At 48.1% G+C, this 13,813-nt stretch overlaps 2 protein-coding genes across 2 annotated transcripts; both read right to left on the reverse strand.

Annotated features, from left to right (window-relative positions):
- Positions 1-729: 729 nt before the first annotated feature.
- N7471_013532 (tryptophan synthase subunit beta) lies at positions 730-1,950 on the reverse strand (the record flags this gene model as incomplete). Its single annotated transcript, XM_057286251.1, has 1 exon — positions 730-1,950. The coding sequence occupies one exon, from the start codon at positions 1,948-1,950 to the stop codon at positions 730-732; it is 1,221 nt and encodes a 406-aa protein (XP_057129576.1).
- Positions 1,951-3,777: 1,827 nt separating this feature from the next.
- N7471_013533 (uncharacterized protein) lies at positions 3,778-6,138 on the reverse strand (the record flags this gene model as incomplete). The annotated part of the gene is made up of 3 exons (XM_057286252.1): positions 3,778-5,815; positions 5,881-6,034; positions 6,099-6,138. 3 exons carry the CDS (start codon positions 6,136-6,138, stop codon positions 3,778-3,780), a joined length of 2,232 nt encoding a protein of 743 aa, XP_057129577.1.
- Between the last annotated feature and the right edge of the window lie 7,675 nt (positions 6,139-13,813).

The following is a 13,813-nucleotide window of genomic DNA, read 5'->3' on the forward strand; positions in this document are numbered from 1 at the left end:
CGGGAGCTTACCGCCGACCGAAATGACCATGCCATCCCAATGAGGTTTTCCATAAAGACCGAGACGTGTTTGATTGAGCAATAAACGCCGGTACTAAGTGTGAAATGGGGTAACACATTGATAATTGAAATATACAATCGCCTCAAGAACTTCACCACTGTAGTTCGATATCCTTGTCGCGCTTCGTCATGGCTGTTTTCGATCGTAATGGATACACCGCGTCGGTATCTCAATTTGTAAGCTGATTACGAGCCTGAAACCACCCAGCACAGCCACCGTTTTAATACATGCAAGCCACAGTGAACTTTGGTTTTTTCATACATGAAACGATGTCAGTTCCGTAACATACCTGCATCATACAGCAGTATCTTTGCCTAGTCCCCTGTCTTATTTAATATTAATTACTCAGATATTTATATGCTAAATGACCCTTTTCTAAAAACAATTGTTCAAGCCTGCGCAGGCTTATCCGCATCGTTGCATTTTATCTGTAATGAACCTTGGCCACGAAACAGAAAGAAAACCTGACGTAAATACAATTTCATTGATGCGGTTTCATAGAATATCCAATAGTAAATTCAAGGTCTTTCATGCGGACTAGCAGGAACAAAGCTGATTCCGGGAGCCTGGCTTTGGTGTTCCCTAAACTACTTGAGGGTAGTGACGGTATCTGAATCCTAATCTATGGCCAATAACAACTACCAGACGAGTAGTAAGGGTTGCAGCCTGCTATTGACCCGTACCATAGTTCTCAAGCACAAAGTCAACATCTTTGTCACCACGCCCCGAAAGATTGACTAGTATCCGTTCTGATGAAGGGCGCTGCGATGCCAATCGGATCGCGAACGCCACCGCATGCGCGCTTTCCAAAGCCGGGATTATTCCCTCGACTTTTGCCATTCGGAAAAAGGCACCGATTACCTCCTCATCAGAAATCGCTGCGACGGAAAGCTGACCAGTTTCATGAAGCATCGCAATCTCCGGCCCGATGCCCGGGTAGACGAGCCCCGATGCCACGGACGAGACGTTTGTAGTCGTACCGTCAGCTTGCTGCAGCACAATCGATCGAGCACCATGCAACGTCCCCGGTCTGCCGTAGGACAACGTCGCCGCGTGTTGGCCCAGTTCATCGGATTTGCCCAGCGGCTCTACTGCGTGCAAAATAACATCTGGGTCGTCAAGAAAGCCTGAATACATACCCATTGCATTGGAGCCACCAGCAACGCAGGCAACAACATGCTCGGGCAAGCTACCATTCGTGATGGAAAGAAATTGTTCGCGGGCCTCTTGGCCAATGACACTCTGGAAGTCCCGAACAATCAGGGGGAAGGGGTGTGGGCCAATAGCAGATCCGATAGCATAGAGAGCATACGCATGCTGCTCTACGTACGCGTTGAAAGCCGAGTCGCTAGCCTCCTTCAGGGCAGACTGGCCAGTGGTCGCTGGCACTACGCGTGCGCCGAGCAACTGCATGCGCCCAACGTTCGATCTCTGTTTACTGATATCGATCTCGCCCATGTGGATCTCGCATTCAAGACCAAAATAAGCAGCTGTAGTTGCGAGTGCGACGCCATGTTGGCCAGCGCCGGTCTCGGCAATCAGCTTCGTCTTGCCCAATTTCTTGGCGAGAAGTGCGAAGCCAACACAATGGTTGATTTTGTGCGCACCTGTGTGATTTAGGTCTTCTCGTTTGATGAAGATCTGAGCGCCTCCGACCTCCTTCGAGAGATTTTCGAGATAATGGATCGGTGTTGGCCGCCCTTGAAGCCCGGTGCGCACCTTCTTGAGATCGCGCTGGAATTCTGGGGATTGACACAGTTCCTGGTAAGTGGTGGCCAATTCTTCTAGGGCTGGCCGAACCCCAGGTGGATAGTGATTGCCACCAAACTGGCCGAAATAACCTTCGGCATCAGGGTAGCTTTGGGAATGGGAATCCTTGACGCTCGACATTGTGACTAGTCCTCTGGGAAGAAGAGCAGCGATGATGATTATTACGGTTGGTCGCTATCGAGACAGATCACTAACTCAGCATCTAACTGAGCCTGATGACCATCGCGACAAACTGGACCTAGGGGAACGACACGTGTTCTGGCCAAGACGATGTAAACCCCGGGGGCCGGGGCTGCAACCGCATATGAGTCACGATTGTGCATCTTTCTACTCCGTAAGCAGTTGTGCAAAGCTACTTACGCCCATGTATGTCTGCTATTCCGTACGAATTGATGGCCCAATCAGCATGCGAGCCCTGAGAGGGGGTGTGTCGGTCGCGACTCGCGCGACGCTAGAGCGGCGCTTATGATACCACCCCGTTTCTTTCATTTTCTCTGCTCCTGTACTGGGCTCTTGGGAAATGAGCACTGAACAAAAAGCCCAGTCTCAGAGCTCGCGAAACGAAACTAACAAAGGAGCTGCAGAGTGAATATGTGGTCGACAAGCCCGCTTAAATTGTCCGATCGCGGTGGGGCTGGGAAGCCGAGCCTCAATCAGTTTAGGGCTTATGCTTTACAGTATGGATGGATGGATGATTTCATTTACCCCGACCCCTCGCAAAGTTGGTTTCTAAACCATAAACCACTAGGCCGAGTACGGATTCGTATTTTAGTCTAGTTGGGAAATCAACTCGCAAAGCGATATGCAGGCTACAACAACTATATATATCCGTGTACGTACATGTAGAGTGATCCACTTCCTGAAAACGAACTTAGAGCCTCGTCAAGGCCTATCGTGGCCTAGTTGCCGCTCACGTTGTTAGGCTGCCCTTATGGCGCGCGACTTTGGAACCGTTGTGACGCCTTAGTGAAGTCTAGCACGGCCTTGACCGCCCTAGCCCGCGAGACGGTGTCTGGTTTACCTCACTTACCTTCAGTTGAGCCCCCCAGCAGGCTCGACATACTGTTAAACGCGTCCCCAGCTTCACTTCTTAACTCCCATCGAATGTCCCACAGATTTGGGCAGTCCACCAGCATATGGGTGACTGTTTCTTGCGCGCCGCACACGCACCGATCATCGTCGCGGAACCCGAAGGTCTTGGCATAGGTGGATAACCAATTATGGCCTGTGCGTAGCTGTATCAGCAGGTACGCCCGGCCTCTGGGCAAGTTCCCATACAGCTTCCTGGTGTAGGCCGTCCGCAGAATGCTGTCAATTTTCCGCAGGTGACCGCCTTTGGTAGATGCTTTCCATTCCCGCTCCCACTGAGCGCGGATGGTGTCTTTGGGAAAGCGCCCTATTCTTTGTCAGTAAAGGGCGGAAGGGGTGTGTTTTGCCCGGGCTTGCCGCGTCCTTCGCCAGTCGATCTGCTTTGTCGTTTCCTGGGTTGTTGCAGTGTCCAGGTATCCATTGGAGACGAAGCGCGACTCCCTTTGCTTGGACCTTTGCGGCCGCCTGGAGGATCGCGTGAATGATGCGTTGTCTCTGCCTCACCGCGGACTTGCGACTTGAATGGGCGTGTCCGTTCTAGACATAATTCACGTTGCTTGGGTGGGGAATGTCTCGCTCAGCTTCCCCCAACAGAAGCGGTGCTGCTCTGGGAAAGCTGGCGAATTTTCGCCTTGGTGAATCGTTACAGCTTGCATTGTATTCATTGATTATCATGCGGCAAAATGCCCTGGTTGTTAAGTAATTGCTCGCGCTCGGTGGCCTGACCTGCAGCAGCGGTGACATCAAGTTCAGCAAGCTGACCTTAAGCCAGTTACATGGCCCAGGAAGTCCTTGCCCGTCCAGTGACCAAGCCTTGGCTGATGCCAAAGGCTTGTTTGACGCAGCCTTGCGCCGAGTTCAGGTAGCAGGGCAGGGATTGAGCGGGCCATTCTTGCGGTTCCTCAAGGGGCGTATTCTCTTTTCCTCTAATACTGGCTTGTTCCATCTATTTACTGGGCGCATGCTCTTGGCCTTATAGAGCCACAGACCACAAGGATTGCAGAAAAGCATTTGGATCCACCCATTAACGGTCTCCCCAAGACCCTTCTTATATATAATGAATTTTCGCACTTCACCTTCTGTGTTGCGTTCCAAAGCCAACCAGAAAAGCATGCTGGTATTCCGCATCATCTCTTCTGCAATCTTCTCGCTGCCCTCAATCGTTTTCGACGACGCTCGGCGCCAGGTGGGTGTTTCGATTGAACCACAATTTTCGCAATACGGCGGGACTTGCCCTTCTCGAATGGCTTGGTCCAAGCTCGTCTGCACCTGCTTTGGCCGTTTGGTAATACCAGTTGTACACGGCAAAAAGTTGACAATCACGGGATGGTAAGGCACGGTTGGGTCACTGGCAGGGTTTGCGGTCATCAATTTTGGGACATCGCTTTGCGAAATAGCTGGCCCCGGAGGTTTTGGCGCCAAGCATGCACCGGCGCTTGAAGAAGGTCTTGACCCTGCCGATGTGGCAGGACGAGGCAGCGGTGTTTGCGCCCCCTTTGAAGTCTGCTCATTTGGAGTGTTACTGGCTGGAAGCGGATCATTGGAGGTTCCTTGGGCCGCACTAATCGCACTAGCTGGGGAACTCGCCAGCACTGCAGTCCAAGTAGAGCGTTTGTCTTGGGTGATATTCCGAGACTCGGCCCTTCTGCAGCCACCCAGGGGGGTGGCGGTCCACTTGTTTAAGAGTTCTTCTGACTCTCCACTCACAAAGCCAGAGTCAGTGTCCAAGGAAATGGGAGGCGAGACAGGAGTTGATCTATTCGGAAAGGGGCTGTCGACGATAGGAGGTAGTGATGGCATGGTGAAGGGATGATCAAAGAGGCCTTGATAACAGGAATACTCTGGTGATTGACCCGTAAGGGTTGTGAATGGGATGTCGTCACTGATACAATACGGGGAAGTATATGAAGTAGTACATGAAGCAATGCTAGTGGACGACTCCCGCAGCAAGCTTGTTGAAGGTCGAGACATCGGGGTAGGCGGACGGACAGACTTTTCACTTGATTGGTCGGCCGCAATGGCATGGTTTATGGGGGTTGGACGGTGGATCCTAACATAGGCCGCTGCGTTGGCCGATACTCGTAACGAACTTGGTTGCCTTTCGACGTTCATATCTGATCTTCCGGGCCAATCTTTTTGGTACACTTTGACCCTCTTCCATGGCTGGTGCTCGACCGATTTCTCTCCATCACTGTCATACCCAGAATGAATCGACCCTGTTCGAGGGTTGTATGATACTTGAGTCTGGAGAGCGCAGTCTGGCATAGAAGCACTCGCGGATGGACGAATCATATCACGGTGCGGAATGCGTTGCTTCGACTGGGGTAGGTGCTGGACCGGCATTCGAGAGCCACCTGGTTTTGACACTCTACTAGGAGCAACATATAATTGTGAAGGTGATATTGAGTGGACCGACTTATTCGGCGGGAAGATAGGGAACTCCCGTGGCGTTAAGTCTTCGCTCAAGTGTCGGTGGGATCTCTCAGTCCTAGGTTGGTTCACCAGAGAACTAGTTCGGAATTCCAGCAAGACGGAGTTTTGACGGACAAAGTTTGTCCGCGACTGTGCATCTACGTCGCCCGGGATGGGATTGCTCAATCTCCGATAATTGTGCATGTTGTCAAGGCATCCGCTATGCATGACAGTTGGAATAGGAACCAGTCGCAATTTGACCTCCAGCGTCTCCTGGGCCTCCTTTGAGAAGAGACCAAGAGCGTTTTTGCAAACTCGACCAATAACCAATGTCTTGGACTGGTGGGCGGATGCCTCGGGTATCGGCGATGAAGATGCCAATACCCATGATAGCATGCCTTGTCCAACGAGGGGGGTTTCATATTCGGAGTAGTCGTAGACGTACACGGTATAGTCTTTTCCTGGCTGAGCCACCAGCTCGGGGCTATACGAAGAACAACTGCATGAATATTCCATTATTGGTTCCACCACAGGGGAAGGAAGTCTAACCTAGCAGAGACAATTGCTTGAACACATGTTTCCAGCTCGATCACTCCAACCGCAGTATTCTCATCCAGAGAGACAGTCTGGATGTCAAGCACATAGGGCCACCGGGCGAGGCAATTGGTCTTGTTTTCATAGTCGAATGTATAAAGAACCTTTACTGTAAGATGATTATGCTTAGCTCCGGCCAACTGGTCCCATTCGAACAGCATTGGGGAACGTACGCCTCATAGGGCGGGTGTCGGTGCCGTCCTGAGATTCCATCTCACTAGATTTCGCTTGTCCACCACACACGGTAGTAGGTGGAAGACCAGTATTGAAACAAAGAGGAAAGGAGAAAGGAGAAAGTGATATTGAGCAGGTATGGGGTTTCGAAATTCCAAAGGTCGAAGGGTAAAAAGAGGAGAAAGTGGATATCGAGGACGCGAGCTCAAATTGTCGATTCAAGCCACTTCACCTTGGATTGGGAATAAACCGAAAGGAGGTATTAGCGAGCCGGCTGATCAGCCACGCATATCCAGGAATCTGATCGGCCGTGGGAATGGTAAGGTTATGCAGAGGGAAGTAGTGGAGCAGCCATTTTCTGCAGGACCGGAACGTTGCCGGTGAGGCATTGCGGAGGACAGAAGCCCAAAGAAAGGAAATGATAGACCGCTACTTTAGGAGAAACTGAAGAGGGACGAAGGAAGAAAGGGCCAGGCCACTAGCTGCAATTCAAGAACAAGCCTTGCATGCGTGGGTTGCAAGCTATCTTGAGGATCTCCAAACAAGCGTGACGCGACGTGACTGCAGCCAATTGCGACCTCTGGAAAGGGCGGGGAGTTGCAGCCTGAAACACAGGGTGTTATGCCACATGTGGATTGTCGTAATCTGCTTATTAAACAATAATGACTAACTAGCGTATTTCACATGCCAGTGGGCCACACAAGCGAGTGGGCCACGTCAAAACACCATAGTAAATGCGATATTTTACAACCTCATATATCAACAACGGTAGTCTATGTGGAATTTTCCCTATAGCTTACTGCTTTTTAGGTGATATCTGGCCTCTCTAAGGACTTTGAAAATTTTTACCACTTCATGATTGAGATATATATATTTTTGGCTTTGAGCAACGTAATTTTCAATAATCGGGTCGTCGAACCCAGCCACCGCTAAGCAATTCAACATTTCGCACGGCGTCTTGAGAGGCCGCATCAACGGTCGCCAGCCTCGAAACAAGCGCACCGCGGCCAATAAAGCACTACACACAGAGCAAGAGAAGGCCTTAGTTCTATGGATCGATACCTTAGACCAGGCCTATTCTCCGCCGTCAGCGGCACAAATTCAGCATGCTGCATTGCAAATTATCCGACGTCATGACCCCGCGCGGACACTCGGAAAGAATTGGGCCTACGATTTTATCGCTCGTCTACCACCACGCTTTGAACATCTTAATCAAAAACCAATGGAGAAAGAACGGTTTCAGGCCGCAGATCCTGGTTATGTTGTCACTTGGTACGATCGTCTACAAATTACGCTCAAAAACTACAACATTAGCCCGAGAAATCTATATAATTTCGACGAAACCGGGTTTCGAATTGGCGAAGGGAAGGCTCAAAAGGTTGTTTCAGCCCGGGGCAATTCATATAATAGTACCGGTGGTCAAGCCGAATCGCTTACCGGTATTGAATGTGTCTCAGCTACGGGTTGGGTTATGCCGCCATGGTTTTTGGTGAAGGGACAATTCCATATGGAAAGTTGGTTTATCGACACCAATTTACCAGACAACTACACGATTTGTCCAACCCCAAATGGCTGGACTGATGAAATCATTAGTTTTGCATAGCTCCAGGTGTTCGATGAATTTACATCATTGCGTATTAAAAAGGGGGAATATCGTCTTCTTTTAATGGATAATCATGGTTCACATTTGACCTATGATTTCATTGAATTTTGTTGGACAAAACGCATTATTCCTTACTGCTTTATTCCACATATAACACATGGTTGCCAACCTCTCGATGATACACCGTTCTCGGTCTTAAAGCATTACTATAAACAATATAACAACGAGACTACTTTTTGGGGTGGTGATACGAAACATAAAGCCAATTTCTTCGCGGGTATTCATGATGTGCGCACACGATCATTAACTGAGCGGACAATTCGACACGGGTTTCGAGAAACTGGGATTTGGCCAGTTGATTCAAACAAAGGCCTTGTAAAATTAAACTTAGTGGACAACGATCTCCCCGACATACCAGGGTTTATAGTTCATGATATTATGTCTGGAACTACACCACCCCCACTATCAAGTTCACTACCAAATTCACCACCTACGACCGTTCAAAAACTCCGAAAAGCGAGCACTAAGGTCGTGAAGCATATACAAAACGATGCTACAATATCTCCGAAGGTGCGGGATAGCCTTACTCGGATTCTAGCAGGTGGACTCGCTCTTGCCGAGGTCGGTGCTCAATTCGCGGAGGACAATGTGCGTATTCTCCGGCGGAAGAAGCAGGCCAATTCTGCTAAAACAAAGCGTAGGCTTCCTGAACTAGGCCCTCGTTTAGTAAAGGACTGTAAAAAGCATATATCCGACCGCGCCGACCGAGAAAGGCTGCAAATGTTCAACCGGTCCAAAAAAGCATGGCGGGAAGCAGCTATTTTGAAAGCAATTGAGGACGGCGACATTGAAAATTCAGGAGAAATTCAGGTCGAAGCAGGTGCAGAAATGGCCCGGGAATGGATAGATGACCTTTATTACATTGATTTAGAAGGCGAAGCTATTTAAATTCAATGAATTCATGGTTGGAATTGAAGAATTTGTAATTAGGCCCGGGTTGTAATTAGGCCCGGGTTGTAATTAGGCCCGGGAACCCTGACACCGCCAGGTGGCTGGGTTCGACGACCCGATTACCGTGATAATGCAGCTTTCCGATTTCTTGAAACCGATACATAGTGTTCAAAAGTCTTATCGATGGCTATCAAATGACGATGAAATCAGATAACAACGTGGTTGCTGAGATATAAGGTTGTAAAATATCGCATTTGCTATGGTGTTTTGACGTGGCCCACTGGCTTGTGAAATACGTTAATTAGTGGATCACACAAGCGAGTGGATCATCCCAAAACACGTAGTAAATGCGATAAATTACAACTTGATATCTCAACAACGATAGTCTATATGGAGATTTCCTTATAGCTTAATGCTTTTTAGGTGATATCTAGCGTCTTTAGGGAGTTTGGGGAAAGTTTGTGACTTCATGATTGTGATATATATATTTCTAGTTTTTAGCAACGTAATTTTCGGTATTCTTGGAAATGATGATATTATAGCCTTCTACTTTCTTTGAAATTGATAAATGGTGCCAATGAGTCTTATCAATAACTATCGACAAATAAGGAGATTAAGTAAAAACATGGTTGTTGAGATATAAATCTAGAATTTATCGCATTTACTCTGTGTTTTGGGGGTGATCCACTCGCTTGTGTGATTCACTAATTAACGTATTTCACAAGCGAGCCGCCCACCCCAAAACACCATAGTAAATGCGATAGATTACAACATGATATCTCAACAACATTGGTCTATAGGGACTTCTCCTTATAGCTTCCTGCTTTCTAGGCGATACATAGCCTCTTAATGGAGTTTAAAGAAAGTTTATGACTCTATGATTGCGATATATATATTGTTAGTTTTTAGCAACGTAAATTTCAGTAATTTTTGAAATGATGATATTATAGCCTCCTACTGCCTTTCAGATTGATATATAACGTATTTCACAAGCGAGTGGCCACTACAAGCGAGTGGCCACCCCAACCAAATATATTAATTTCAAATGCATATACCTCAACCAAAACTCCATTAAATTAAATACACTAAATTCATCTATCTAGCTGGGCATCTATTGATCTTATGCCCTATTTCTCCACAACCACTGCACTTTGGTGGCGCCCGTGTACGTGGTTGTAAAGCCGGCGAAGGGCTTCTTCGTGGAGGGGAGGGAGGTGCTTTATCTGCTTCCACCGGCTCAGTAATCAATTGAGAAGCTTCTTGAACTGTGAGCCCTGCTTCAGCTGGTATCTGCTGTCGGGATCGAGTACGCTTTTGCTTCTGCTTCTCGTTGGCGGCGCGTAATTCCTTGTTTTCTTTCGCGAGTAAGATAGCACCTTGCATTGTAAGACGGAAGCCTTTTACAAGCTGGTTTAATGCACGATCTGACGGGGCTAGGTGGGCTTCGAGATCTTGTACGAAGTAAAGCTTTGATTGATGAAGCCTGCCGACGTAGTTCTTTCTCTGTAGCTGGCGTTTTTGGTGTAAAATTTCGACTTGATTCACTACCCCGGCTGGGAGGGGGGGGTAGGCGTTCGAAGCCGGATATTGAGCCTTGAAATCACTTGATCTGGTGCAAATGGCACTAAACCGGTAGCTCGGAAGCTGCTTTTAACTGTCTTTGCTTTAAAAGCTTCAATTCGTGCCTTTAGGTATGCTTCAAGAAAGTCAAGTTTCTCAATATGGTTGATCCCGTTCCGCATCTTCGTTTCAACCGCCCGACTATAAGACTGTTTTAAGACCGCAAAACAGCCGATATCGAGAGGTTGTAAAAGATGGGATAAATGAGCAGGCATACAAATTGGTATCACCTTATTTTGCTCGCAAATTTTATCAAATTTCGGCGTTAAATGACTTCTATATCCGTCAAGTATCAAAAGCCGATACCCCCCTTCGTACGTGAAGAAGTAGTAGGAATAAAGAGCTTTTAAGCTAGCGAAGTCCAATTTCATCCGAAGTCCAACCATTAGGACTCACTTTAAAACGCCAATCGTTAGGAAGGCCGGTAAACTAGGATTTAAGGAAGACCTTTCCTTTAAAAATCACACACGGAGGAAGCACCCAGCCAGAAGCATTCGTACATTCAATCACCGTCACCCACTCTCGATTTCTAGGTTGTTTAAGTGCTCTCCGCCCGGAGTATTCACTCCTCGTAATAACCCTCGTAGGTGTCGTTAATCCCAAAGCAAAACCAGTCTCGTCAAAGTTATAAACGTCATCGGGGTCGATTCCAAATTGAAGGATCGTTTTTTGAACCAAATCAAACCACTCCCTAATGATTTTCGGGTCTTCACATTTCGCGCGCTCGTAGTTATACCGTTTCGAGAATCGGGAGGAGAGAAGAGGGTGCCTTTTAACAAAATTCGTAACCCAATTTTCGCCGACCGAAGTAACCGGGGTGGTTCCACGTTGTTGAAGAAGAAGATTGGCCATCTCTCGAACCATAGAAGGCCGGGGCGCTGATCCACGAGAATCAATAGAGAGTATCCATTTTTGAAGTGATTCCTCTTCAGTTGCAGTCAATTTATGTGAATTGGCGCGAGAAATCGCGCGGTGTTGCATTCCATTAATTCGGTTGCGGAGAGTTGTACGCGGGACGTTAAAGGTACGCGCAGCAAGAGAAATAGAGCTGATATCTCCATTGTTAAAAGCCTGGATAGCTAACAAAAGCCTACCCTCTTGCTCTATTGAATTTCTAGAGGATTGAGAGCGAATTGGTGGCATGGTGGGTGGTTGAAGAAGCAGGGTTTAAATTAACTGACGCGTTTTGGTTGGGGTGGCCACTCGCTTGTGAAATACGTTACAAGCTATTTGCTAGAGATATCAATCTAGCGGTCGAATTGGGTAGATGGAGAGGATGTGTCGGGCTTAAAGAGAGTATACTTTCTACGGGAAGGTTTATGCAGGACAGAAGACATAGCTTCTAGAACGTTCTAAAGACCAGATAGAGAAAGCAGCAGCTTCCCAGTCGAATGAGGACCAATGAATCTCTTGCGAGGGCAACTAAACCGCGGATCGGATCTCGCTGCAAAAAGTCTGGGTGATATTCCAAATACCTCGTCTGCCACAACCGACCTCCCAAGCAACAAGGACCTGTTCCATCCGTACTCTGACGGCCCGTCAAGACTAGGATTGTGGATCGTGTCTGGACCCTTGCAAATCCTTCGAATCTCTTCTCCAGGCCACAAATAGAACCTCCTTGATCTACTGTCCCGTGGGTCGTCGCTGGGATCTGCATCGCAGAACCGTACCTGCGTCTGTCTAAATTCACGCGCGGTGTTTGATTGGTCCGTTGGGTGCTATTTGTATCTAGGGTCTCATCAGTGTGATAGTAGCGTTGCAATCTGGCGAGGGGGTGGCGATCACGAGTACCTAGCTCGTGAGCCATGGTAGGTGAAATGACTGACTTAGTTGTCCTGGAAACTGGGCTCGGGTTCCTATTCTGGGCTTTCCAACAAGGTCTAGACTTTTTGATTCTCCGTCAAAGAATACAACCAATACCCTGGATTTGGGAGTATGTTCATAGTGTCTGTACCGACAGGTAGGAGAAGTATTAGTAGAGGCAAGATCAGTTGGTTGCGAGCAACACAGAAAAGTAACGTTAGCGCGAGGCTAGGCAAAGAGGATTGTAGAGGCATCATTGGGAGGCACGTCTTATGGCCAACCACGGGTACAATCGAATGTGACTTGTCTGCCACAAAATCTCCAACCCATTATTGCGGCATCTGTTGAAGCACTTCAACCCTCATGAAAGAGACGGTGGCCGTGGCTAGTGACCATGGTCAAAACGGGCAGAGTAGTCTGCCACCGCGTTGAGCGATTTAATTGCAAATTCAATGATATGTAGGAAACATATTTTTGCGGCGTTACTTTCTTCTCAACAGGTGATGAAGTGGTTCACCATACTCAACGCACGATTTTGAGAGAATTAAGCCCACAACGAGACTTGAGTGTGTAGGCCATAAAGTCTCCAAACACGAATTCAACGTATTTTAAATCGCTTCAACGCCTACCAACGAGACAGTGATTCTCGCTACCGACTGCGCAAGTGGTTCCTTGGTCGAGACGTAGCCGAAAAAATATAAAAGGAGCCGGATTCCCAACCCAAAAAAATCAGGACTTCGGTCCTCACACTCCGATGTGTCATGGTGTCCCTCTTTTGCCTGCTTAGAGCCGCAGCAGACATGCCCCTTATCCCCTCCGAAAGCAATCATATGAATGCTGATTAGGGGTAGAAATTTTAGCATATGTTGTCATAATCAAAGAATTCGCATAGCAGGATGGCTCTGAGTAAAGTTGTGCAGACATCCAACCCACCTTCACAAAGGATCTGCTTGAACAGTGATGCCAAATGTCGTCAAAGCGCAGTGTCTGACAAATAATTGATGCTCAAGAACAGTCGACGTAGGGGACGCGGAAAATTCGGCCATTTCTTTGAGAAAACCGCTTGCACGCGATATGTCAGAAGACGATTTCAGTGAGAGATACATGCGCTCGGCTTGACTAACCTGCAGATGCAGTGACATCCAGGGTAAATGGTCTTTGCACACGTTGCTCTGGCTTGGATAGAAAAAAGCGTGCTTAGGCATCAGATCCAGCCAGCGTATATCCAAAGACACCACAACATTTCAGACAGTGCCCTTGATGCAGCGTCGTACATGTCCGGTTGATTCATTTTCGCTCGTTCGTTTCCGTTTGTTAGTTCCACCCGCTGGAATACGTCGACCGGCTCAGCAACGCGGAGTCGGATCAGGTGAGACTATCGGACGGTATTTCTTTGCTCGTGGCTCTATAGTTGACTGGGCTATGACTCGGGACCCTACCGTCTCCTTTTATCGGTTCATACCTGATATAGCCAATGTTAATCTATAGGCTCGAAATAATGGGGCCCCCGCCTCACCTTCTCCTTGCACGCAGACTTAGACTCACAGCCTGCTCGTCTGCGAAAGTAAGACTCGTCCGCCATGAGCCAGACTGAAACATGAGCTCATCCCGGTGTCTGTCGAGCTGCCAGGCTTGAAACGACGCGAGATACGAACCGAGGACAACGAAGACCACCCATTGGACACCAGGAATTTGATCCATATGGAGGCTATTCCTTCACGGTGTTTCAATGCCGAG

The sequence above is a fragment of the Penicillium samsonianum genome, assembly GCF_028829775.1.
Source record: "Penicillium samsonianum strain IBT 33392 chromosome Unknown utg000009l_segment0_segment0, whole genome shotgun sequence".
Lineage (NCBI taxonomy): Eukaryota > Fungi > Ascomycota > Eurotiomycetes > Eurotiales > Aspergillaceae > Penicillium > Penicillium samsonianum.